This window comes from Dioscorea cayenensis, chromosome 18 (genome assembly GCF_009730915.1).
Source record: "Dioscorea cayenensis subsp. rotundata cultivar TDr96_F1 chromosome 18, TDr96_F1_v2_PseudoChromosome.rev07_lg8_w22 25.fasta, whole genome shotgun sequence".
Taxonomy (NCBI): domain Eukaryota; kingdom Viridiplantae; phylum Streptophyta; class Magnoliopsida; order Dioscoreales; family Dioscoreaceae; genus Dioscorea; species Dioscorea cayenensis.
This window is the reverse complement of record NC_052488.1, coordinates 21,310,748-21,336,715: the sequence shown is the minus strand read 5'-3', so window position 1 is coordinate 21,336,715 and position 25,968 is coordinate 21,310,748. Positions and strand designations below refer to the sequence as shown.

Sequence of the window (25,968 nt, the reverse complement as noted above, 5' to 3'; positions counted from 1 at the left end):
GGAGTTCTTGGGACACCACATTGATTTAGGTGATTATGACAAATAGGCAGCCTCATGGGGAGCTAGTGCAGCCGGTATGCTCCTAGCTCCTTTTTTACGTTGTGTTTTATTTATGTTCGTTATTTTTATTTTCTATTCATAGTTTTGTCCACCCCCGCTTCTAGTAAACCATCTTATTTTGTTTGATCTTTCTCATTTTTTACACCTCTTTATTCTATATTATCTAATTTTATTTCAATAAATGTAATTTATTTATTTTCATTTTTTAAAAAAACATACGATGTAAATTTTCACATAAGTATTCAATTCTGTCTATATAACATAGTTCACACAGAATAATAGCATGATCAAAATAGAGATTCAAAATTATTTGCTAGATGAATATATAATTGCACGTATCCTCGGCAAAAATTTAATAATTAATTAAATACATTCATATGATTAATTATATATTAATTAAAATTTAATGAAAATAAATGAAGAAAACTTGAATTATATATTCTCTTTAATATGCTAATTCTTTTGTTAATAATTCCTTCTTCATGAGGGTATAGTTGAATTCATGTTTTGGTCAAATAAGTAGTCTTATATTCTAAAAAAAACTGATATATATGTATATACACACCTATCAAGGGCTAGTGGTTGATAAGAAATAGAGCTAATTTATTTCATAATATAGTAAGATTTGTGGTCGTTAGAAAGCAACTAAAAGAAAAGAGAAAAAAATTCATTACCATACCATTCTTAAACAATATCAAACAACTAATGAGGAGTTTGTTGTATATTTTCAAAAAAGAAAAAGAAAAAAATAGTAATTGTTATTTGATAAAAAGTTCTCCTTTCTACATAAAATCAATTTTAAATCATATAAAATCCTCCACCGTGTTGATTTATTTGAAGTTTGAATGTGAACATGTTTTAAATTGTTATTAGTAACTGCATTTACAGTTTTTAATTATAAATGCGATAAGTTTCGTGATAAACACCGTCATGGATATGTGTACTAGTCAAGTATTGAATATTTGGTTTTTATATCTTTATCCGGTAATGTGGAGTATAAGTTATAATCCCACATTTATAACTGAGAATTTATTATTATTATTATTATTATTATTATTATTATTATGTACAGCAGGATTTTAACTCAAGAGTTGATTGTACCACACTAATATTTTTCGTAATAAAATCAATACCACTATATTATAAACCCTTTGGCTAACAATGTCAATTTATCTTCACATATAATATGACAACCCATTGGAATGACTACTAATCTTTTGGTTGTTTGCATGCCATGATAGTCACTCATTTGATACATTTTAGATGAGTGGGCTTGATGATTGTTTCAGAGGATAGATTTGCCATAAAAGTTATTTGAAGCATGTTTGTTCGGTTTTTGTTTTCAATATGTATGCATATATATATGTTCAAAGAGTTTAATATTATCATTATTTAAAAAAAAGAATTACATCGAATAATATCATTATTCTCAACTTTTGGCTCAAATCACTTGAAAGTTTGAAATGGAGGTGATTGGCTATTTTGTTTTCAGTATCAAAACAAAAAACAAAAAAAAAAAATGTTCATTTTAACATCTAAATGGATTAAATTAGTTTTTTTTTTCACTCAAAAATTTGATAATAAAGTCTGTATTATGTTTTCTTTTACGAAATGTGTGAACAAACCAAACTATTATGCCAATTTAAAAAATCAAGAATAGCAAATTTGTTTTAGTTCAACCATTAATATATATATAAAATAAGCACTTTTTATTTAAAAGAAGTCAGTGACGTGTGCAAAGTGGAGTAAGCTCAATAAACATATGCACCCACATTTTACATGGGTTTTTGTTCGATCTTAGTTCCGCTTCAATACAAACACTTTATACAAAAGACACCCTACTGATAAGTCCAAAAATTATTCTCTTAAATAATTATATTTTTATTTGATAACTTTATGCATGAATAGATTTATTGACCACCAGTGGCATGTGTTTTGTTTATTCTTTCATATTTCATGTACTCACCCTTGTTCATATTATGTATTTTTTTTTTTAATGTGTTTACGGTTTATTCATTAGATATATAAATTAAAAAAGTTATGCATATAAGTATAATTTTTATTTATTCCAATATATATATATATATATATATGTTGATGATGATGATGAATGTTAGCTTTGCGCAAATTTCGTCAGAGCTGAATTTAAGAATGACTAATTATATGAAATTATTGCGGTGCTTTTACCTTTATGCCAATCATACAATTAAGAAATCAATTAAAAGGACCCTTTAATGTGTTTTTTTTAATTAAAAAAATTCTCATCTTTCTCTTTATTCTCGATTGAATTCAATATATAGAATATTGTTTTCTGCTTAATCTAATACTATGTGCTCTAATTATATCTCATAATCAAACTTTAACAAAGTATCTTTATGCTCATAATCTTTCATTAACTTTGAGAAATATTATCAAAAATTAATCAACCATGCATTGATTGATTGATAACTTTATCTCCTCCCAAGCTCTCAATTCCAAATACTCCTTTAATTAAAGTTCAAATCCCCCCAATTACTAGATACTAAAAGTTAATCCTTTCATTGATTAATTAATTATAACTCACACTAATATTTACTTATTTGAGTTCATATTAGGGAAATAAAAAAATAATAATTATGATGTATATTAGAAAGCGTGATATTAAAGAAGATTTTCTTTTTTTTTATTTATAAAAGATTAAAAAAGTAAATTCCAAATAAACAATTCATTAATTAAGATAATCAATTGTTTTTAGAAATAAAGAAAGGAAAAAAGTGATAAATAATTCTAAAAACTTTGGATAGAAAAGGGTTGATTCAAATTGTCCTTGGGATTATACTTTTTGATTTCTGATTGGTCACTCTCTTGGTCCAATTGAGTAGCCATGTCAGCACTTTATATTAAATTAATAATAAGATGGTCCCAAACATAAGTAGAAAATAAGCTCTTCAAATAATAATAATTTTATCAAACTAATACACTTTGCTATTTCATTTTTGCTGTAAAATATTTGTTATCTATTAAACTAAAATTATTTGTGAAAATTCATGTAAATAAAAAAATCATTAAAAAATTTAAATTAAAACACGCACATCATAATTTTACATTAAATTTAAAAATCATCAACAAAACACATAAACACATTCATTTTAATCTATGAACTAAAAACATTTATTCATCATGATAATCAATGGTAAGTATTTATCGGAAAGACCAAAAATTTATAAACTTATTTAATCTACACACTAATATTAAATTAGGATAAAAATTTAAATTCATATCCAATTTTATGTTATGTCAGCAAACATTAATGAAATTTAATATTTTGGTTTTTTTTTTCAATCAGTCTAGACTAGATGATAATAAAGTGTTACAACAGTCCAATATTGATAAAAAGAGTGGTTTAGCAATTTTTTCTAGTAAAAATATATATTATAATAAAATTTAAAAATCTAAAAAATTGATAAATTTATTTATTTTATTTTTTTAAAATATGAATAAACCACCTGCATTAAAAAAGAAAAACCAAACAACAAAAACAACCCACTAAAAGTGAAAAATTGAGAAAACAATAACAATAAAAGGCTGAACAACAGAAACAGACCACAACATAATAATAAACAAAAACCTGGAAGCGCAGCCTCCGGGAACAAAAGAAAAAAAATACAACTACGAGCAAACAACAGGCTCGCTCCCACCACTTCCACTACTCACTTAACGACTCATCGCCTGAACTTGGGTGTTGTCTAAACAAATCCAAACTGCGTTCAGCTGTAGCAGCTTAGATTTCCAGTCGCGCTTTCTTCACATATGAGGGCTGCATAGAGTCAACCACATATGCAAATGTATTTTTATTTAGTTTAATTTTTTCCTACGTGGAAATGGGGAAACGAATGGGAAACGGGATAAGGTCGAGAAATGGGAACTGTTCGCACGTGGTGTCTCTTAGGGAAACGTGAAAACCCACCCGTGAAACGCAGTCGAAAGACTTTTGGCTCAGCTGGATCAGGATAAGCTTGATTTTTCAGCAGGAGCATTAGAATATATATATAATATTATTTTTATATATAATATAAATATATTATAAAATAAAGCCAGACAAAATAAAGCAAAAAAGGAATCTCCTGCGCGTGATTCATGGGTCCCACAAACAAGCACAAAAAATAGAAGGTCAGGAGAGCCGTTCAATTCTCATCCGACGGGTCAAAGAGCATCAGAGTTGTGTGGGAAACCGTGCTCCGGATTTTGGACCGTTGAAAGTCTGATCAAGGGCCCACGTTCTCCCAACGGCTACCTGTCTTGCCAGACGTTTCCCAGCGCTGGGAAACCAAACCCATTGATATCTCGTTACCGTACTCAATTCTCTATTTATAATCTTTTAAAAATACTTTATTAGTCGAAAATATTTTAATAATTTCATTTTACTAATTAATAAATTTTAATGTTCAGAAATTTTCTATTATAATTATCCCAGAAAATGCAATTCTAACTCTTCTTCTTCTATTAGGCAGATAATATTTTTACTAATTATTTTCTTATAAACACTTAATCCCCAATAGTCAGATAGTCAGTTTATTTTTATATTTTATATTTTATTTGTAACTCGTCATTCATTTAATAAAATTATGATTTATCTATTTTTATTAATTTAAATATAATTATCTATTAATCAATCTAAATTTACAATTTTATCTATTAGTCCTTAAAATATTTTTTCTCATATTATTTAGTTTCTTGTATTTCTTTTTTTTTAATGGTTATAATCTTACTCAGTTTTTATAATATTAAATATTAAAAATAAATAATATAAGAAAGGAGCAAATATATATATATATACATATTATCTAGAGAGCCCCCCCAATAAAAAAGAGGTCTCTTGCTTTGCACTGTTTTCCATTTCCATCACCTTTTTCTCTTCTCCAGCTCCCAAGAACATATCAAAAACACACCTTCTTTTTCTCCTACAAAAACTCTTTTTATAAATTCTCTATATTTCACAAGAGAGAGAACAGAGAGAAGCAGAGGAATATGGGCTCTGTTGTTCCTCTGTTTCTCACTATTTTAGTTTCATTTACTCTGTTTCTCTACTCTCATGGAGCCAGCTCCATGTCTTTGCAAGCTCTGCCAACCTTATCCTTTGAGGAGGGATACACACAGTTGTTTGGTGACACCAATCTCATGCTTCTCAGGGATGGAAAGACTGTGCATATCTCTCTTGATCGGAGGACTGGTATTTTTTTTTTCTTGTTTTCTTTTTGGTTTTTTCAGTTGTTTGAAGTTTTTGTTCTGATTGTGTTGTGTGTTTTGGAGAGAAAAAAAAAGGTGCTGGTTTTGCTTCTCAGGATTTGTATCTGCATGGGTTCTTCAGTGCTTCTATCAAGCTGCCCTCTGATTATGCTGCTGGCGTGGTTGTAGCCTTCTACGTGAGTTGCTCTCAATCCATATATGTATATCATCTTTGGACTCTTTATATATATATATATATATATTTTTTCTTCTTCTTAGCTGCTGTTCTATGTTACAAACGAAAAGTTTGGTTTTTGGGGATTTCTTTCTTTATTTTCATTCAAAGTAATCAATGTTTACTCTTCCTTGTTGTTCAAAACCTCATCTTGTGAAGCAGTTTCTGTTGATTCTTTCATCTATTGGTCTTTGGATTCAAACATCTTGGTTACTGTTTGATGTTTTATTCTCTGAATTTTATTGATGAGATATCATGTCAGTTGTTATTCTTCACATACTGTTCTGTATTCTTATGATGTTATTCAACTGACTTCTGTATACATACATTAAATTGATTGAAATTGTCTCTTTTGATGTTTCACTGAATATTGTGATAGATGTCGAATGGTGACATGTTTGCGAAGACGCACGATGAGCTGGACTTCGAGTTCTTAGGAAATGTGAGAGGAAGGGAGTGGAGAGTGCAAACTAATGTGTATGGAAATGGCAGCACCGGTATTGGGAGGGAGGAGAGATATGGTCTCTGGTTTGATCCTACTGAGGACTTCCATCACTATTCCATCCTTTGGAGCCATGACCGAATCATGTAAGTCGAACAAAGTCACTAAAATTTAGCTACTTTGGTGATACTTATGTTTTTCTATTCATTTTGCTCTATTGCTATACACCAATTGGTGTTCAAAGATATAAACCAGTGATGCTAATGTTTTTATTCATGTATTTCTATTGCTATTCATCGGTATTTCTAACAAACATCACCAAAACTTCAGTAGTTTAATCATCAAAAAGTTTCTATTCATGTTGCTCTATTGCCATACATTAGTTAGTGTTTGAAATCAAGATACAAATGTTTTTATTCTTGTATTTCTAATGCTATTCATCATTCAGTGTATCGGTTGAACAAACGTTATGAAACCTGAAGTAGTTTGGTGGTACTAAAGCTTCTACTCATATTGCTCGATTGTTATTCATTGGTTGATGTTTGATGCCATAATACTAATTCTTCAATTCATCGATTAGTGTTTCAACTTCTGAGAAATAGTTTGAACAAACTTGAGAGCAACTTCAGTAGTTTGGTGATACTAATGTTTTTATATTCATGTTGCTGTATCGCTATTTGTCGATTAGTATTTGAACTTCTGAGTTATTAGTTGAATGAACATCAGAACAATCAGTGGTTTGCTGATGCTTAATATATTTATTCGTGTTGTTCGATCGCTGTTCATTGATTGCTGATTGAACTTCCGAGATATAATGTGAACAAGCATCAGAACAATTTGGGCTTGGTGACATTTGATGTTTCTATTTATGTTGCTTTGTTGTTATCCATTGATTTATGTTTGAACTTCTTTTTAAATGTTAAAGATGTTTGGATGCTTTCATTAGTATCTCCAGAAATTCTTTTTTGTAAAACTTGAACTTCTCTTTGCCAGAAAGAAGTCATTAATTCTCTACAATATTCTTTCCTTTATGATGAAAATCAAAGATTTGTTCACATGCCTTGCATTGCTAATCTTAGATAAATAACTATATATTTGTCTATATATATGACAACAACCAAGATTTGAAGAATACAATCTACATTGTTTTGTGTAATTGTTTGTATTAATTGTATTCATCTCGACAGATTTTATATTGACGAAATTCCGATTAGAGAGGTGGTAAGAACTCAAGTCATGGGAGGGGACTTCCCTTCCAAGCCAATGTCCCTCTATGCCACCATTTGGGATGGTTCCAACTGGGCAACCTCAGGGGGTCGATACAAGGTCAATTACAAATATGCCCCTTACGTCGCCGAATTCGCCAATCTCATCCTCCACGGTTGTGCAGTCGATCCTACCGATCACTCGTCCACATGTAACAAATTCAATGGCAATCAATACAACAGCATAAAAATTTCTTCAGATCAGCGTTCAGCCATGGAGAACTTCCGCAGAAAATACATGACATACTCATACTGCTACGATGGTCTACGGTACACTAAGCCACCAGCGGAATGTAGCATTGATCACCGGGAAGCTGAGCGTCTCCAGGGTCATCGTCGTCGGAGTAAGGGTCATCACCGGAACCCACAAGATGTTACCATTTGAGATTTTTTTGTGACATGAAAATGACTTTAAATTATTTGTGTATCTTCTTCCATCCATTCTTCTTGTCTTTGCATTCACATATACAGTCTATATATATATATATATGTGAGTGTGTGGAGATTATAATAGAGGATGGTTATTCATGTATTTTTTGGGGTGAATGTATGTGGATAGGTATCATAGGTTGGTTGTTGTAAGGTCACTGTCATTCCTTCAACAAAGGTGGCAAGATTCCGTTAAAGCCTGTTGCATTGGTGTGGGTCCTCTGACTGGGAATGCTTAGGACAAATACAAGGAAACAAATGAGATAATATGACCTGGTATATCATAAGAGCTCAAATGAGGCATGCCCTACAATGTCCAGATAATAAATTTAAGGTGCCCGAGGGGACCGGAAACAAAGAACAAATGATGATAATGTATAATGATAGCTTTATTGTTTTTTTGCGAATTTGAAAAATCATAGATGGATGGAAGGATGAGTGTTTTTCATCAGCATTTTAAGTTCTCGGAACCAGAGCCGGAGCCGGAGCCGGAGCCTTTGGCTTCCTGTCGTTCGATTAACTTGATAAAGTTGTGGACCATGGCTTTGCCTTGAGTGGTAATGATGCTCTCTGGATGGAACTGCACCCCCTGCAAGTTGAAGCACAAAATGCCAATCAAAATCAAGGATTGCATGGTTGGTAGTATATGATGATCATTAATGAACCCTGCACGACACTTGCGGAGAAAGCAGAGATTGTTCACAAGAGTCATTGGAAGGAAAGAAAAAGCATATGTATTTAAAGTAAACATCAGATTATAAATTAAAACTGGTTTGTCACATGTAGGCGTTTGCACCTGTGAAGTTAACCTGTAAAAGTTTGGCTACCCTAAGCTTTTGCAACTGTGAAGGCATGCTGCATTGTATTTAATAGTTAATACCACAAAGTTGTTCTTAAATTGCAGTCTAGGAAAGATAGGTCAATTCAGTTGGTATCAGAAATTGCCATTAAAATGGAATTCCTAAACTGGACTAAATAGGAATCACATGCAACTGATGGTTTGAGTTTCACTTTCAGTGTCCATAGCTAATGGATTGTAAATTTCAGCCTTTTTAATTCAAAGGGAAATTGAACAAATAAAGATAAAAAGATGTTTAGCTTTCCTACCAGGATGTGTTTATACTTCTTATGTCTGGCAGCCATTATCAGTCCATCTTCTGTCCAAGCTGTTATCTCAAGCACATCACTAGGAAAACTATCCTTTTCAATCACAAGGCTGTGATATCTAGCTGCAGTAAAAGGGCTGCAAAGATAAGGAAATGAGTTTATTAACTCTATCGGGTTAATAGACAAATGCCAGCTGGAAGAAGAGTTAAATAGAAAAGCATAAAATACAGCTGTTACATATTGAGCAAACATTTTCTGAAGTGTCACAGATATTAAAATATTCTACAAATGATAGGGACAGTGTGGAGAGTTGGTGAATGGTGTCTTCACTTAATTGTGTCAATTAATAAATTTCCATCTAAAACTTGGAAATAAATGGAAGTGCAGCAGAGAAAAACAACTTCTAAATCAGTAAAAACACACACATGATAATGGAACTACCAGGCTCCTAGTCCAGTAAACATTGGGTGTAGATGCATATATAACCCTGCAAAAAGTCATGTTCACATGTATACTTATATAGATGTTGTTTGTTCAAATCTTCGTTTCTTGTGTGCTATCATCAAAGTTAAGTTTTCCAAGATACATATCTCGAGAGCAAAATGGGGGAAAAAGGTTCAATTTCATATGAACCACAAGAAAAATTCACACAGGAAAAGCAATGAGGAGTTTACGGAAAAGGCAAAAGGGCTTTTTTCCAAGTAAGGCCTGGGGCAGAATTGAAGCAAATACCCTTCGACAAGAATGTATGCACAAATATGAATTTTTTAAAGCATGTGTGTGCAAAAAGGAGCCTTAAACATAAGGCTCTGTCCTATTAAATTCCAATGTCATAAACTTAACCATATGCTGAGGAAACCATGCAATGCTATTTGTGTAAAAGGTACACTTGTGATTTATTGGATCTTTCTTGGTAAAGATTTTATTGAAGAAAAATAGATAATCAAAATCAGATATGACCTTGACCTATATAAGATGGTTAGATCTCAAATATTAGCTACATCAATACGTTTAAAGTAAACTAATAGAACCATTCCCTAGTGTAAGATTAAGATTCATCCGTTCATGAGCAAAATTGCCACACTGAACCACATCTAAGCATGCGATACAAGGGATCCACATAGCCCTCGATTTCTGTGTTATTTATCCATTCCTACTTTTTTTATGCCGTATGGAACCTCATTATAAGTATATGAGGAGATAAAATTCAAGGATGGCATCCAATAGGACTGCTTCCTCAAATGAGACTTACCAATAAGTAGAAAATTGGCTTAACTAATGGCTACTTAGGAAATAGGTACCAAACTAGAATCTGAAACTGCTACCTCCATAACTGTGCATGGCAACAACAATGTGTATGTGCATAGTATACTATACAACATAGACATAATTAGGGGGGTGTTTTTTTTAATTTTTGAAAATTTAGCTATTTTGCAAGTAAAAATTGACTGACATTATAGCCGAAGAGGCAGGTTAGAAAACCTACCAGTCCATGATTGAAATAGAAGTTTAAACCTAGCACCTACTCTTAACAACTAGCGGCTGTTCAAATTTAAAAACTACTTCATTTCATTTATGGTCGCAATGACAACTGAAGCTGCAATAATCCCAATGTGTCTGTTATACAAATCCAAATCAATCTAGAAAGTACCATATCTTCTCTTCCTGACCCTCATAGTCCCCAACAAAGTTCAAGTTTAAATGGCCTTATGACCCTTTGGTTTTAAGAGTGTGTGTTCAATAATATTATTCAAACAGAAAGAAAAGGTAATAATAAATCATAACAAGGGGCATATAAACATTATCTTGAGAATGAGCCGGAATGAATAAGTTGATACATCCCTCAGGAGCATTGTGTTGATTCACAAACATGAGTGATGCCTCATAAGCATAAGAGGCACTTAAAAAAGACAATAATTAGAAGCCACAACGCTGATAATGGTGACAAGGTCTGTAGAAATGCTGGCACAATAATGAGTAAAGCTACAAAAGCTAGGACATACTGCAGGCAGTTAAAGAAGTAACTGCAAAAATATTGCACAAACCAAGTTCTGTTTTTCTTAAAGAAAATTTCAAGTAGTACTAAGCTTTTGGCATAAGAGAAAATGAACCATAAAGAAGCAGTTGTTTATCTTGAGTACTGCATTGTCCATACAGCTTATTATGATTCTAAATATCAAGAAAGATTTATCAACCATTAAGTTTTAGAAACAGTTGATGCTAGTGGTTATACTGCAGCACATGTCAGAATGGATGGTAATGGTTATACCACAAACTATAATTTTCAGGGCATCCATTTAATCGAGCTCACCAAGTTCTCTAGCTATTTAATGTGAACATCAAAACAAATGTTAATCTGCTCAAAAAATAACATTTTTTAGCTACTAACCTTATTCATGTAAATTCAAGTGATCAGCACAAATATAAAGATAACTTTTAGAGCAAGAAATCATGTCAAAACATCAAACTTACTTTGGCAGGCCAGAAAACAAATGATCATCAAGTTTTTCATCATAATACACAGGAGAGCTTTTCCCATGTACCACCCCAAAAGGAGAACGAACAACCTTTCCTGCAAAGGAACATGAATGAACGGTGTAAAAATAGCATAATAGCTTGATAGTAGATACAGGAATCACAAGTGAAAACCCAAACCTCCAAAAGCCTCTCCAATGCATTGCAAGCCCATACAAACTCCAAATAAAGGTATAGAAGGTCCAAGCTCTAAAACAGTTTGCAGGGATATTCCAGAATCCTGAGGTGTTCCTATAAAACAAAGAAAAGACAGTTCATACTCACTGGCATAATAGTCAATTTGCAGAAGCATTTTAACTCACCAGGGCCTGGGGAAATAAGTATCCCTCTTGGATTTCTCCTACAATCAGAAGTTCATAATCATTGATATGCACATGCAACCGTAAATATAAATGGAAGTTTCCGACTGAAACAGCCTCCTTGTAATAAACATTTTAACACATGCTTCATAATATATAAGATTCTCTACTAACCCTTTTAATTCCTCCACAGTGACATCATCATTCCGATACACCTCAAAATGAACTCCAAGCTCTCCAATATACTATATTGCCAAACAAAGAAAATTTCCGAAATTCACTCAAATAATCATCAGATGAATAATATATCCAATTCATAAGAACTATCCCTACTCAGATACATCCCACTTCCGACAAATGCCTCTGGCAACTCAATTAACCAGATGAGATAGAAATGAGGTTTAACATTTTGTCACCTAGTAGGTAGATGGGAGATGGGGCATCTCATCCTTGAGAGATACTTGTACATATAAAAAGTTAAAAACTATTAAACACTTGGATTCTTAGTTATTGATTGAACAATGTTTAAGCACAAAATCAATCAATCATCTCAGGCTCGCTAACTTATCACGCAGACAGTATCAATAAATGTGAATATATTAGATAACACAGTTGACTGAAGGAACATCTGTGAGATTCCAGCACTTATAAATGATTCATTCTATACATTCTGTAGAAGTAAAAATTGTGAGAAAGCTGCATTCATTGCTATGTAATCAAGACTAGAGCAAAGAGCATTAAAAGAATAAGGGGAAACAACAGGGAGGGACACTGCATGGTTGAACAGCATCAATCTGGTCCTGCCTAAAAAGAAAACTTTCATTTTATTTCTGCACGTAATAATGATATCATCATACAAAATTCTCAGATGTTTTAGCTAATTAAAACAATTTGCAATGCTAATTAAACTTTTTTTCTGAACATTTGATTAGAAGAAGAAGAAAAGAAAATTGAATTGGATCCACAATTAGCAAAATCAAATTAACACTAATAATTCGATCAAAGCACTAGAACACAACCTTGATAAACACCGATTTCGCAAACCATTAAAAACACATACCTGGCATAAATTGTAGGTGAAACTATCATAGTTATCAATCACGACGATCGGATTCACAACCTTAACCTCATCCGGAACCCTAGACCCATCCAGCCCAGCCACAGCCAATCCTCTCACCACATCAATCGACCTCCTACCAGCCACCAATTCCCCTCTCCTACTCCCATCCTCTAATCACCACAAAGACGTATAAATCATCACGAATCAAAAGAAAAACAAAGAGAAATCGATCAAATACTACTCTGAGCTCGGTGTGGTGGGCAGAAGACGGCGGGAGCGATACCACCGTGGTGCCCAATGAAGAGGGATTGGGCGGAGGGCTTTGGGAGAGAGGGCACCGATCGAGGAGGCGAAGGCGGCCATGAGAGCGCGAGAGAACGCGGAGAAGGCCCCTATAAAAAAGCCACCTTTCCTCCATTTTCCCCGCTAAAGCCGCCCGTGACGTGACTAAGATTCTATCGTATCTAACACGAGTCTGGTTCTTCGCCGGTGAACTCATTACTCGGTTTCAATGATCACCAGTACTCTCTTTTGCCACGGTGAATATTTCCTTGTATTCATCGCGAGTGATTGCATCCAGGTCGATCCTCGGATGCCTCGAGATGGGTGATCACGACATGATGTGCGGTAATTCTTTTCTTCCATAAATATGTCTGAAAAATAAACGCTTTTTTTTAAAATAAAATTTTAAAAAAACTATAAGTGCCCATATTTAGCTGAACTCATGCGCGTGCTTTGCCGTTTGATTTCATTGTCTTCTTTGAATTGAAAATCTTACATAAAAGATACGAGACATCCGACATGTTACATGTTATGAGTAATAAATGTTTTTTTTATCCACAATTTTTTTAAAAAAATATAACTGATTATTTTCACTAATTTTTTTTTAATAAATATTGGATTTTTTTACTTTTAAAAATTTATGTATTAATACAGTTTAATATTATATACAGTCCTTTAAATTTAGTATATTTGCATATATATATATATATATATATGCCTTTAGCTCATATACACTATTAAAATATATTATAAATTATATGAATATTATTTTTTTATAATAATAAAAATAGAATTTTATTTAAAATTTTCAACTACTTTAGCGGTTTTAATTTTTTTGGTGTAATTAATAAAATTAGCTTTAAAAATTCTTTAAGAATATAAATGCAAAGATATGGAATTTATGATTGGTGATATTTTTTTAGAATTTAGATATAATGAATAAAGTAAGTTTAATTTTTAGAAGGATATATAAAAATATTAATTTGATTACTATTAAAGATTTTGAAGGATATATATTGATGTGTTTAGGGGTATATATATGTAAATAAATTAAAGTTTTAAGGTGGAATATATGACATTTATTTATTTATTTATTTATTTTGACGATGTACACGTGATTAGCTGAATTTTTATATACTGGTGTACGGATCAAAAAATATATTTTTTTATTAAATATTCAAACTAGCCCTTAACCATTTAATTAATCAAAATATAATTCCATTGAGGACAAAAACTTGACTTTATTTTTTTTATTTTTTTATTTTTTTGCACCAAAACGGCAGCAATTTGCTTTGGTTTATAATTAATAAAAAAATAAAAGAAAAAAAAAAAACTTTTAAGTGGGACTCTGCTTAAACAGGTTGTACTTAAATCAATACAAAATTGCCCACTGAATCCTCTTATCCTACAACACATAATATATTTAATATATTTGCTAGATTTGATTTTTATTCTACTAAAATATAAAAATATTTTAATTATTCTATGATGATATTTTATCTAATACATATAATTAAGGTATAAAATAGCAAAATTGTAATTATACGAAAATAACTTGTTATTATCTACAAATTAATTTTTTTTCCAAAACAAAAGTTGGGGGAGTTTTAGGAATTGTATCCACTCATTCAAAATTACACATTAATTTTTTTCCTTTTCTGGCATGACAATTTATTTATGGGACATGTGCAAATGTATATTTGACCCAAAGAGTTTTCCCTGTCTGTGAGTTTAATAAAAGACATGATTGGTGCATCCATAGTTAGCCAAGATATATGGTTATATTAGGTCCCCCATTGTTGGAAAAACCTAGTAAAATTTGAAATTGACCAAAGCGGCCTGGGTCGATTAGTATCGAGTCGCTGCGTGAGGCGTTCGTTTTGAGGGAGGGGCCGAGATCGAACCCTCATGTCTCTACTCGATGTGAGAGCGCGTGGGTCGGCGTTGGCCTCTCGCGCTCCCGCGTCACGCAGGTTCACGATCTTTGTCGCGCTTTCTCAAAAAATTTGGAAATTGACACCAAATAAAACTCATTCTATATTTTTTAATTAATTAATCTAAGATAATATAACTTTTATTTTAAATACTTTTTTTATTAAAAGTTATCAACAATTTGTATATTTTGTCAGATTACGATTGAAACTATAGATAACATTTTTATTTTTTAGTGTCCGTTTGGAATAATTTTGCATAAATTCTAGAGTTACAATTTTTTGAGAATCCATATTTTTAATATTTTTTATAAATAAAAATAGATTTAATAAATAATATCTTTGCTAAACAGCCTAAACCTACTTAAAAACAACCATGATCTTCTAGAAACACTGATTTTTTTTTTACCCAAAAATATCTACATTATCACTTCAAATATTAAAACAAACTAACAAGAAAATCAAAAATTTTATCCAAGCATTAATAAGGTTTTATTATTATTTTATTATTATATCCTCACTTTCGTGTATTACGTCATCGCCTCGCCTCGATATCAGCAAGTGGTACACTTCACGAGGCAAATGTACGGTGATGGCGACGTTCCATCAGTCTCTCGACATCGCGCGAGAGCTCGTGAGAAAGATTGGTACACGATAACGGCAAAACCCTTCGAAGTTCGGTGACTACTTGCACCAACCTCAAGTCCACACGCCCACTATCCACCACAGATGGGCCTCGAGATCAGCACTGAAAACCGATCTCGAAGCAATCGTGCGACTAACGCCACCGAAGCACGTTAAGGACAAAAGTACGAGCGAAGGTACACTGCACCTGAATCCAACGGTATTCCCAAACTACCCCTCCTCCACCCCAAAGTCCGGGCGCTACGCTTCTCTCTCATTCGCTCTTCTTATTTTTTCTCATTCTCAGCGCCACCACCGAATGCGTGCTCTCCAAGTCACCATTCCAAAACCCTAGATCTCAGTCTCATCTCCTTCTCGATCTCACATCTCATTGGAGCTTTGAATCGATTGGTATTGCCTCCGTTCTCATTCACCCTCTGAATCTCCGGTTTTCCTCCTGTTCATCTTTAATCTGTTGGATTGTTTTCGATCTGTGTCGATTGGATCTGCCGTTTTTGTTTTTGATTGGATCGATTTGGAGAAGCCTGAATTATACCTGCATTGTTTGAGATTTATTGGTTTTGATTGATAATCGGGGTTTTGATCTTTGTTTTAATAGCCATTTGAGTATTTTTGTGTGTGTATGCGGATGTTTTGTGATTTTGTAGTTGAAATCGAAGGAAATTAGCGTGGCTGCGTAAAGCTCTGGTTTTTATTTATTTTCGCCTGTTGCTTTTTAGCTTAGTTTTAAATTTTATTCGTTGTTTTATTGATTATTTTGGGAATTTTAAGCGGATTTTGGGGGTTTTTTTTCATTGATTGGAATTATTGGAAGTGGGAATGGAGCATAGTTAGTGGGTGTTGAGTAGTAATGGCGGCGCCATCGGGGAACGCGGGGGCTGTGGCTCCCGAGAAAATGCAGTTCCCTGGCGGTGGAGAATTGCTTGCCGACCGGCAGATGCTGGCGGACGAGCGGGATGTGTTCATCTCATGGCTCAAAGGTGAGTTTGTGGCTGCAAACGCTATTATAGATGCGTTGATTCATCATCTGAGGGCCACGGGCGAGCTGGGGGAATACGAAACATGTGTTTAGTGTCATCCAGCAGCGGCGATTTCATTGGACCCCAGTTCTCCACATGCAGCACTATTTCTCGATCGCGGATGTCTGGAATGCGCTGCAGCATGCTGCTTGGAGAAAGCAGCAGCGGCGGCAGTTTGAGCATCCGGCGCTGGAGAAGGAGTTTAAAAGGCCGGGATATGGACATCGGCAGGGACAGGGACACCGTCTTGAGAATATTAAGGGGAGCAACAGTTCTCTCGCTTTGTCTGCCAGAGATGGAGAGAAAGGGGAAGAAAAGACTAAGAAAAGCCAAGAAGGGAAACTGAAGGGAGAAGAACTATTATCGGAAGGGAAGAGCGTGGAAGTTGCGACTGAAAGAGAAGGTGAGTTTTGATGATTCTAATTATCTGTGATTTATTGTTTATCTGAATGTTCTGTTGATTATATGTTTTTTCTTGATGACAATGACCACCAGCTGGATAAAACAAGCAGTTTTTTTTTTATATTGATTTTTTTTTTGGGTGATCTAATATCCTTTTATTTTTATGTTATGATGAACATACTTTCCCAAAAAAGTTGTAACTGATTTACATTTTGGACCAACTCTCAGAAAGAGAGAGAAAGAGAGGGGGGTTTATGTTTTCTGCCTATATCTGTATATTTTGATTCATGGTTATATTAATTTTGTTGTGTATTAATGGTTGACTTATATGTTCTAGCAAAGAGATTGTTGTTTAATAATGCAAAGTTTATGGCTTTTCTGAATGCTTAATTATATTTGGAAAGAAGTTTTCCTATGGAAATTATGGAAACTAGAAAAGTTCCCTTACAGACTGAATTTTTTGCGCTTTGGGCATTGCCAATGGATAGTTTGAGAACTTAGAACCCTTTTTCTTATAGGGAAAGAGTTAACAGTTCATTTCTACACTATAATCATTTGCCTTTTTGTGCAGTTTACCAAAGAGTGCCTTGGGGACCAATAGACTTTATCAATCACTTTCCTTGTGGTTCTAATTCTCATGTTTTAGTTGATGACGAGGCTATAATCATGCTAATCTGCCATGATGCTTCCATCCCCTATTGACTTCAAGAACAATAATCATTGTAATGATAGCTATGACTTGATGGCTTAATAAATTGATAGTTTTCTACCCAAATAAACGATCCGGATATGATTTTTACCATGACCTATAGTTATATAGATTTCAAAACCTGATATTCCTCTGTGGCAACTTATTCATAATATGCATAAATTTATGGTTCTTATGTCAAGCTGATAAGTCCCAACCTCCTATTACACAAAGTTTATATTTTAATTGCTAGATAATGAAATTTTGTAATGCAAGGGCATTACAGATTGATGAATCTCATGCCATGCAGTAGTGGGTGACAACCCTAGTTCTGATGTAGACTTCAGTGAAAAGGATGGAGAGCATCAGGTTGAAGCTGGGTGTGGTAAATTGGATCCTGCTGCTAGCAAGGGTGATTGTGACAAATCACATTTGTCAAGTAAGCTTTTAATTATATTGGATGGTAGTTATTTTTCTTGTTCAAATTCCGCTGTATATATTTAAACAAATGGGGTTTTAAGCATTTTTAACATCTTAAGAGCCGTATTTGTGAGCAAAATCATAGTATTTTGTATCAAGTTAAAAGATAATTTCTCTCTCTCTCTTTTTTTTTTTGGTTTGGTAGCCACAAAGAATGTGTTGATTTGTAGCCATTTTGTTCATGTTTTTCAGTCATGCATTCATTTTCTTCCCCATGTTTTAGTTATGATTGTGACTGACTGAAATTATTCAATATTTCTGTGCACATGAAGCATTCACAAAGCTCCTTTTGCTGGATTTTGATATTGCAAATGCAACTGGACAAAAAGTAAGCTGAAAGTACAGTGGAATTTGGATTCTAAAAATATAATCATAAATTTGCATGCCATTTCCTAACGGCGCCTTAAATATTTGAATGTAATGTTTTCTCACAAACGGCATTCTGTTCTGTGATACTTTGCACTGGGATTTCAGTTTATTGAGGAGAAACTTCTTCTTTCCTACTGTCAACTACTATGGGAGTTTTTTGATATTGATAACCTTTTAACTACTCCTAGGGACCAGCAATGAGGCTTGTGGGCATGGTGTTGGTGGAATTCCAGCTCAAGGGGAGAAACATTATCATTGTCCAGTTCCCAAAGAATTTTTCAGCAAGGAAGCAAATGATGGGAAAATGGTGGGTTCTGGCAAAATCTTGAATCTCTTCCCAGATGCCATTGGGCTTTAATTTGGGTAAATCATATACTAGGCATCGGTAACTGTTAGATTTTTTTACAAATGTTTGTAGGGAAACATAGTTGAAGGTCTTAAGCTGTATGAAAAGCTGCTTGATAGCTCCGAAGTTTCGAAACTTGTTTCATTGGTGAATGAGTTGCGAGTTGCTGGTCAAAGAGGTGAATTTCAAGGTAGGCTCAAACAGATAACTTTATATTTCTGATGCATCTATATAGCACCATAAATGCCCTGGTCCTTATCCTATCTAGTACCTGTATAACTTTAAATATACACACCCATGCAGCTCATTTAGAAGTCTGTCATTTGTAAATGGTATAAAAGTTTTATCACCAATCTGTCTATGTGGTCAATATGCAAAAATTTTGAAATCACAGAGTGTGTGCTCGTAAATGAAGATTTTCAGGGGAATTGTGAGGAAAAATTCAAATGCTCTTTTGCCTTTCCATGATTGAATGTAGGCCCATCGTTTAGAAAGTATTGCTACGATTTTGCATGTTTTATTGTGCTTGGAAGAGACTATGCATTTAAACTTTGGATTAGAAATTTTTGGTTATCTATTTTATCTGATACCAAAGTTTATCCTTATCTGTAGTAATTTCTGCTGATGATTTCCATGGTTTTAGATATAGTATTGACGTGCTGGAAGTCAAAAGGCTATATTATTTTAATTGTTAAAAGCAGGCCCTACAGTTGTAGTACACAAGAGACCAATGAAGGGACATGGGAGGCTAATGATTCAGCTGGGTATCCCTGTTGCTGAAGCGCCTCTGGAGGATGAAAATTTTTCTGGAGCCTCATGGGGCAAGTCTCTGTAAAAAAAAATTTTCTATTTTTTTTTTTTTCTATTTCTTGTAGTTTCTTAGTTGCTTATATACATCACATTTCAGAAAGGAGGGTGAAAGCTATTCCTAGCTTGCTGCAGGATGTTCTTGATCGTGCCATTGACCTGCACATTCTATCTGACAAACCTGATTTTTGTGTTGTGGATTTCTTTCATGAGGTGGGTGACCTCAATTTTATTGTGGACACTTCTTTATTGATTTTTTTAATTTATGTAGTTGACTTTGTCTAGTAATGTGTAGGGGGATCATTCACAGCCGCACCTGTGGCCACTTTGGTTTGGTAGGCCTGTTTGTAACTTATTCTTGACAGAATGTGACATGGTTTTCGGTAAATCTGTCAGAATTGATTCCGTGGGAGATTATAGAGGTTCTCTTAAGCTTTCTCTCACACCAGGGTATAGTCCTTCTTTCCTCCTTTTTTGATAGGTTATATTTCTTCTTTACTCATTTTAGACTAGTGCACTTCCGCTAGATAACACTTACACTTGCTTCTCTTTTGATCTATTCCATCAAGTTCTTATTTTGTTAAGGATGAATGGCTGTTGGTTCCTTAAGAATGTGTTTATGTTTCTATAATGTTTGATTTGATTTGCGCTATGTTTGTTGTCTGAAGGTGATTATTGACCAGCTGCCCACCATAGAGTTCCTCTTTTATCTGTTCTGATTCTTAATAATTTGATCCCTTCATGGTGACAGGGACCTTCTTGTTATCCAAGGTAGGAGTGCAGATGTGGCACGGCATGCCATCCCATCCTTACGCAAGGAACGGATTCTTTTGACATTTGGAAAGCATCAACCCATGAAGAATGCCCCATCTGAAGCCCTCTCTTTTTCCTTCATCAACCACACCGCCACCCTCTCATTTGGGACCACCACAAATTAGATCTCCAGGACTCACTCGCCATCCTAGTCCAAAGCCTTACGGAGCTGCTCCCACTACTGGTGTTCTTCCAGCCCCATCTATCCGGCCTCAACATATGCCACCACCAAATGGAATTCAACCAATATTTGTTGCACCGGCACCAGTTGCTCCCTGTCCCTGTAACTTACACTGCACACATCCCAGTACCACCGACATCATCTGGGTGGACGAGGGCAGCTCCTCCAAGGCATCCTGCTCCACGACTACCGCTTCCTGGCACCGGAGTCTTCCTTCCTCCATCAGGGCCAGGCCTTTTTCCTCCCGCATCTCAACTGTCAATGACACCAACATCTAATGAAGCCAACTGTGCACCAGAGGTTACTGAGAATTACAATGGGGCCAATAAACACTCAGATAACAACAATGCTCCTCCAAGGAATAGGCTGTGATGGAACACCACACAAATTGGGATCAAATGGAAACACAAACGATGGTTCCAGTCCCAGTGGAAGGGCAAATGGTAAGGATGAACAGCAATGTAGCAATACCAGGAGGAAAGTGGCAAACAAGGCAACAACCAGTGCATCTTGATAAATGATTAAGATCAACAATCTAAGCTAGTTCTATAGAAGAAGGGTATAATACACAGGAAAGGATTGTCTGCATAGATGCATTGAGCTTGTCAAAGTGTAAAAAGCGGCAGCCATCGGAGGTCTCGGAACAATTCCACCGGTTCCCTTTCATCCGTTTCTTTGAAATCCAGAACCTTTTATTTTTATTTCGTGGTTCCAAGTCTGGGATGTTTGTCCTTAGTGGCTTTCTCGTTGACATTTTTGTAGTGGAGTTTGTGGAACATGTATGCTCTAGTCTTTAGGAACTTCACTGGAATGAATGAGAATTGCTATTAGTTCTCAACTATCTTATGCAGTCTTTGTTGCCGGCACTGTCACTTTTATTTGCAGATATGTTAAAATGGCAGTTGATATTGGGACTTGACAATGATTATTATTATTATTATCATTTCAGAATTATGCATGTCTTATTATGACACTCCAGGAGCACTTTCTTGGATCCACCACCCTTTCCACCCGTAAAGCATGGTTATGGTTTTGCTAGCAATCAATTTTCACAGACTAAAAGCTGCTTTGATGGTTGGACGTACTAACTAGTACACCATCAATTATCATTAGTTTTAAATTTTCTTCCCATGATTATTTTAATCTCAATTATCAAGTGAAACTAATACACTTAAAACATATTGTTTATCAAAATTCAGTAATGTAATGCGAGCATATAACCCTTCATACACAATTTGTTTATTTTTTTTATATTGATCATTTCAAACTATTATCTCAATTTTTGAGATTATTATTATTATTATTATTTTAAAAAAGAAATTAATTAAAGTCTTAGATATCTGGTCCAATGTATATATATATATATATATATATAAAAACAGCTGTAAAAGCAGAGATCGACACGTGTGAAGGGAACCCCCAAAAACCCGGTCCGGGAGAGAGAGAATCGGGCTCGGCCGAGTCGTGAACTCAGGGCTTCCATTCGTTGTGGGGCCCTTGAAATCAACTCCAGCTCAGCTTCCCCCTCGAAAGCCATTAAAACCGAGAAACGAAAGAGCCCGAATGCGCTATCAAACTACACCGAGGGCCAAGAGCGCGAGAGATAGAGAGCGAGATATCTAGGGTTTCGTTTCATCCCCAGCTTCTTCATCTTCCTTTTCGGTATCCATCTCTCCATCTCCATCTCCTCTTTGATTTGCATTTCCTTGCTGGTCTCGTCTGTTTATGTAGTTTGTGTTTGTCTTGATTTACATTTTATTGATCTCTGGTTTTGATTTTGTTCGCTATAACATGGTTGGTGTTTTGTATGTATCTTTGATGTAATTTAAAAATATATATGTATATATTGCGAATGGTATGCATTTACTACGGTTTTTGAGAACTCGTGCTTCATCTATTATTCTTTGTTTCTAAAATGTGGTAGATTATTTGTTGAGAGTTTGTTTCAGTTTGAAGCCCTAAAGTTTCCAATTTTCTAGCACAAAATTTTCAATTGTTGCCTATAAAAGAGAAAGTTTTGACCAGCAAATTTGAAGCATCTGAAAGTTATCTGTGATCAAGTATTTAGTTAGATCTAATTTAAATATATGGATAATATTTACATTAAAGCATTAAAGAAAGGAAGATTTTGGTGGATGAAACAGAGAAGATTGAATTGATAAAAGAGTTGAAACTTTTTAATGTAACCATTGGTAAGTGCAGCATTAGTTTGGAAAAGGGCATCTGTTATGGGATGTTTCAGTTGCCACACATTTCATAAAAATTTCAGCTGAACTTTGTCTACTTCATCAATCCTTTACAGAACTATCTAAGTGCCATTGAAAAAAAAAATTACCACCAATTATGTGAGTCAGCTAGGGTTTAAATAAGTTGGCTCTTTGTTTTTTAACCTGGTTATCTCATTTTTCTTGTTTTTCATGTTTGTCGTATATGATATATTTATTTTTTCCTTCTAGTTTTATATATGCTTTCTGAAAGTATAATTTATTGTATCAGAGACAGAAGATGGCAGATGCCGAGGATATTCAGCCTCTTGTGTGTGACAATGGAACTGGGATGGTCAAGGTATGTGAACTTTTAAGAATCTAAGATGTATTATTCCTGTTCATTTAAAGAGAAACATTGATTTGGCTTTAATATGAAAAAAAAAAAATCAATATGATCGAAACTCAGATTGGAGCTTGATCCTTTGTAGACTGATGCATGCCATTGCTTTTCATAATCTGTCATGCACTTCTAAAGTGTTTTTATGTTCTTTTTGCTGTCATTTAATAGGCTGGTTTTGCTGGAGATGATGCTCCAAGGGCTGTGTTCCCTAGCATTGTTGGTCGCCCAAGACATACCGGTGTAATGGTTGGCATGGGTCAGAAAGATGCATATGTTGGAGATGAGGCTCAATCCAAGCGTGGTATCTTAACACTGAAATATCCAATTGAACATGGAATTGTGAACAACTGGGATGATATGGAGAAAATATGGCATCACACGTTCTACAATGAACTTCGTGTGGCTCCGGAAGAGCATCCTGTTCTCCTTACTGAGGCCCCTCTTAATCCCAAGGCTAATCGTGAGAAGATGACTCAGATTATGTTTGAAACCTTCAACACTCCTGCTATGTATGTTGCCATTCAGGCTGTTCTTTCTCTTTATGCTAGTGGTCGCACAACAGGTATGGATAAGCTGATTATTTTATGGCTGATTGATTTTTATTTGTCAATTCCTCGTTAAGCTTTGCAGGATTTGTCTCAGTTAGCTAAATATTGGACTAGAACTTTGCATAGTATACTTTATTTACATGGTTATCCATTTGCAGTCAAATTTCTGCATGCTGTTTCTGGAATGCTTGACTACCAGGCTGTTATTATTAGTCACTGGTTAAATCTTTTGGAGTGTTTTAATTGACCATGGGGTCCCTATCTCATAACCTAGGGATTAAACAAATATCAATATGATTCCAGACCATGCAAATTTATCCATCTCATATTTACTTAAGATCCCCCTTTTAAATTCTGGCCCATCTAGATGTCAATTTATTTTTCATCTTGCTTTATGTTACATTACACATACATGATCTTGTTGTAGCTGTTTCCTACAATTGTATATTCGTCTTTGTTGAAAATAGAATACATCTTTTATACTATCTCATATAAAATAATGACCAGAGGTTAACAGTATTGATCATTGCTGGATGTTTTTAATAGTCATATTGGAGATGCACATCTGTAACTTATGTGCATTCAGGTATTGTGCTGGATTCTGGGGATGGTGTCAGCCACACAGTTCCAATCTATGAAGGATACGCACTTCCACATGCAATACTTCGTTTGGACTTGGCAGGCCGTGACCTTACTGATGCTCTCATGAAAATTTTAACCGAGCGTGGTTACTCTTTCACCACAACAGCTGAGCGTGAAATTGTGCGTGACATGAAGGAAAAACTAGCTTATATTGCTCTGGACTATGAACAGGAACTGGAGACTGCCAAAACCAGCTCATCTGTGGAAAAGAGCTATGAGCTTCCTGATGGCCAGGTGATTACCATTGGTGCCGAGAGATTCCGCTGTCCTGAGGTTCTCTTCCAGCCCTCAATGATAGGAATGGAGGCTGCTGGCATACATGAGACCACATACAACTCCATCATGAAGTGTGATGTCAATATTAGGAAGGATCTATACGGTAACATTGTTCTCAGTGGTGGGTCTACTATGTTCCCTGGTATTGCTGACAGGATGAGCAAGGAGATAACAACATTGGCACCTAGCAGCATGAAGATCAAGGTGGTAGCTCCACCAGAGAGAAAATATAGTGTTTGGATTGGAGGTTCTATTTTGGCTTCCCTCAGCACTTTCCAGCAGGTTTGTGTTGCCATCTTCTTCTCACATTATAAAATACACACAGGCACACAACAATTGGTATTAACCAGAATTTTTGTTTTGATTGCAGATGTGGATTTCCAAGGCAGAGTACGACGAATCTGGCCCATCCATTGTCCACAGGAAGTGTTTCTAAATACTGAGAGAATGAAAGAGTGAGGTGCAGAACATTGCTGGAAATTTTTGCTTGTTTCTTTTTCCTTTCTTTCCTCATATTTTCATGTTTAGCTTGGACAAGGTTGCAACCAATTTATTCATTATTTTTCAACTTATTTTCCTATTGACATTTGAGAAGATTGTGATGCTCTGTTCTTTGAGCAGTAGCTTGTTTTCTGTTGCCTTAAATTTGTGTATTAGTGAGGGTCCACATCTTAAGTTTTCTCCAATAATCAATTATTTCTCAAGTTACAATTTGTATGCTCTTTATCTGAATGCTTGGTTCTTTGGTTCTAATATTTCATGCATTTTTTTTTTTTCTGTGAATTTGGATTATTTTGATTTTGCTAATGTTGTGAAATTTCATTATTGAGAATATTGTGAACCGTCAGGATGATTTTGTTTTATATTTTATTGTGATCATGAAATGGATATTATATTTATTTTGTCCTATCAATCCTTTTGGATAAGGTACAAAATAATATATGGAGTTGTCAAAGGTGTGGTCCATTATATCACATGTACGAAGTGTCATCATGTATAAGGTTGTTAATTTATAACATTTGTAAGTAAAAAACATTTGCAATGTTGTGTGTAAAGAGACTTACCAAATAGATTTATCAAAGCATTAATAGTAATTAATTGGTTTGTTATTAAATTGGTGAACATCACCTATGCAAACATAACTTGGAATATCCAATATTTAATGAATTGGTTGTGTATAAATATTTTTTCCAGTATAATTTTTATAAAGCAATGATTCTATAAAATAAAATTAAAAAAGGAATAACTTTTTATAAATTTTTTACATTTTTAATATTAAAAAAAAGCAAAAAAAA

At 34.4% G+C, this 25,968-nt stretch overlaps 4 protein-coding genes across 5 annotated transcripts; 3 read left to right on the top strand and 1 right to left on the bottom strand.

Annotated features, from left to right (window-relative positions):
• Nucleotides 1-5,018: 5,018 nt before the first annotated feature.
• On the top strand, nt 5,019-7,644 carry LOC120281967 (probable xyloglucan endotransglucosylase/hydrolase protein 28). 2 transcript variants are annotated; one of them, XM_039288661.1, is made up of 4 exons: nt 5,019-5,269; nt 5,362-5,462; nt 5,880-6,088; nt 7,130-7,644. In XM_039288661.1, exons 1-4 carry the CDS (start codon nt 5,068-5,070, stop codon nt 7,590-7,592), a joined length of 975 nt encoding a protein of 324 aa, XP_039144595.1. In that variant the 5' UTR covers nt 5,019-5,067; the 3' UTR covers nt 7,593-7,644. The 2 variants fall into 2 exon arrangements, with proteins under 2 accessions (XP_039144595.1, XP_039144594.1); XM_039288660.1 differs by having other exon boundaries at nt 5,350-5,462.
• Nucleotides 7,645-7,895: 251 nt separating this feature from the next.
• LOC120282915 (anthranilate synthase beta subunit 2, chloroplastic-like) lies at nt 7,896-13,136 on the bottom strand. Its single transcript, XM_039289747.1, has 9 exons — nt 13,107-13,136; nt 12,879-13,029; nt 12,638-12,807; nt 11,752-11,822; nt 11,581-11,618; nt 11,399-11,509; nt 11,216-11,315; nt 8,744-8,879; nt 7,896-8,225 (listed from the first exon to the last, which is right to left on the bottom strand). Exons 1-9 carry the CDS (start codon nt 13,134-13,136, stop codon nt 8,085-8,087), a joined length of 948 nt encoding a protein of 315 aa, XP_039145681.1. The 3' UTR covers nt 7,896-8,084.
• Nucleotides 13,137-15,751: 2,615 nt separating this feature from the next.
• On the top strand, nt 15,752-21,516 carry LOC120282003 (RNA demethylase ALKBH10B-like). Its single transcript, XM_039288710.1, is given in 10 exon segments — nt 15,752-16,555; nt 16,557-16,917; nt 17,915-18,043; nt 18,642-18,760; nt 18,872-18,989; nt 19,498-19,620; nt 19,707-19,819; nt 19,902-20,056; nt 20,358-20,489; nt 20,491-21,516. Coding segments are annotated over 10 exon segments (1,848 nt in total). The 5' UTR covers nt 15,752-16,345; the 3' UTR covers nt 20,879-21,516.
• Nucleotides 21,517-22,160: 644 nt separating this feature from the next.
• On the top strand, nt 22,161-25,375 carry LOC120282017 (actin-like). The gene is made up of 5 exons (XM_039288728.1): nt 22,161-22,262; nt 23,097-23,165; nt 23,376-23,769; nt 24,342-24,955; nt 25,044-25,375. The coding sequence occupies exons 2-5, from the start codon at nt 23,106-23,108 to the stop codon at nt 25,107-25,109; spliced, it is 1,134 nt and encodes a 377-aa protein (XP_039144662.1). The 5' UTR covers nt 22,161-22,262; nt 23,097-23,105; the 3' UTR covers nt 25,110-25,375.
• Nucleotides 25,376-25,968: the final 593 nt, after the last annotated feature.

Coding starts and splice junctions, on each gene's coding strand:
- LOC120282915 (XM_039289747.1), bottom strand. CDS start 13,136: ATGAGTTCACCGGCGAAGAACCAGACTCGT. Junction 11,823..12,637: donor TCACCTACAATTTATGCCAG/GTATGTGTTTTT, acceptor TTGGCAATATAG/TATATTGGAGAGCTTGGAGT. Junction 8,226..8,743: donor AGAAGTATAAACACATCCTG/GTAGGAAAGCTA, acceptor TTCAACTTGCAG/GGGGTGCAGTTCCATCCAGA.
- LOC120282017 (XM_039288728.1), top strand. CDS start 23,106: ATGGCAGATGCCGAGGATATTCAGCCTCTTGTGTGTGACAATGGAACT. Junction 23,166..23,375: donor ATGGAACTGGGATGGTCAAG/GTATGTGAACTT, acceptor GTCATTTAATAG/GCTGGTTTTGCTGGAGATGA. Junction 23,770..24,341: donor TGCTAGTGGTCGCACAACAG/GTATGGATAAGC, acceptor ATGTGCATTCAG/GTATTGTGCTGGATTCTGGG.
- LOC120281967 (XM_039288660.1), top strand. CDS start 5,068: ATGGGCTCTGTTGTTCCTCTGTTTCTCACTATTTTAGTTTCATTTACT. Junction 5,270..5,349: donor CTCTCTTGATCGGAGGACTG/GTATTTTTTTTT, acceptor TGTGTTTTGGAG/AGAAAAAAAAAGGTGCTGGT. Junction 5,463..5,879: donor GCGTGGTTGTAGCCTTCTAC/GTGAGTTGCTCT, acceptor ATATTGTGATAG/ATGTCGAATGGTGACATGTT.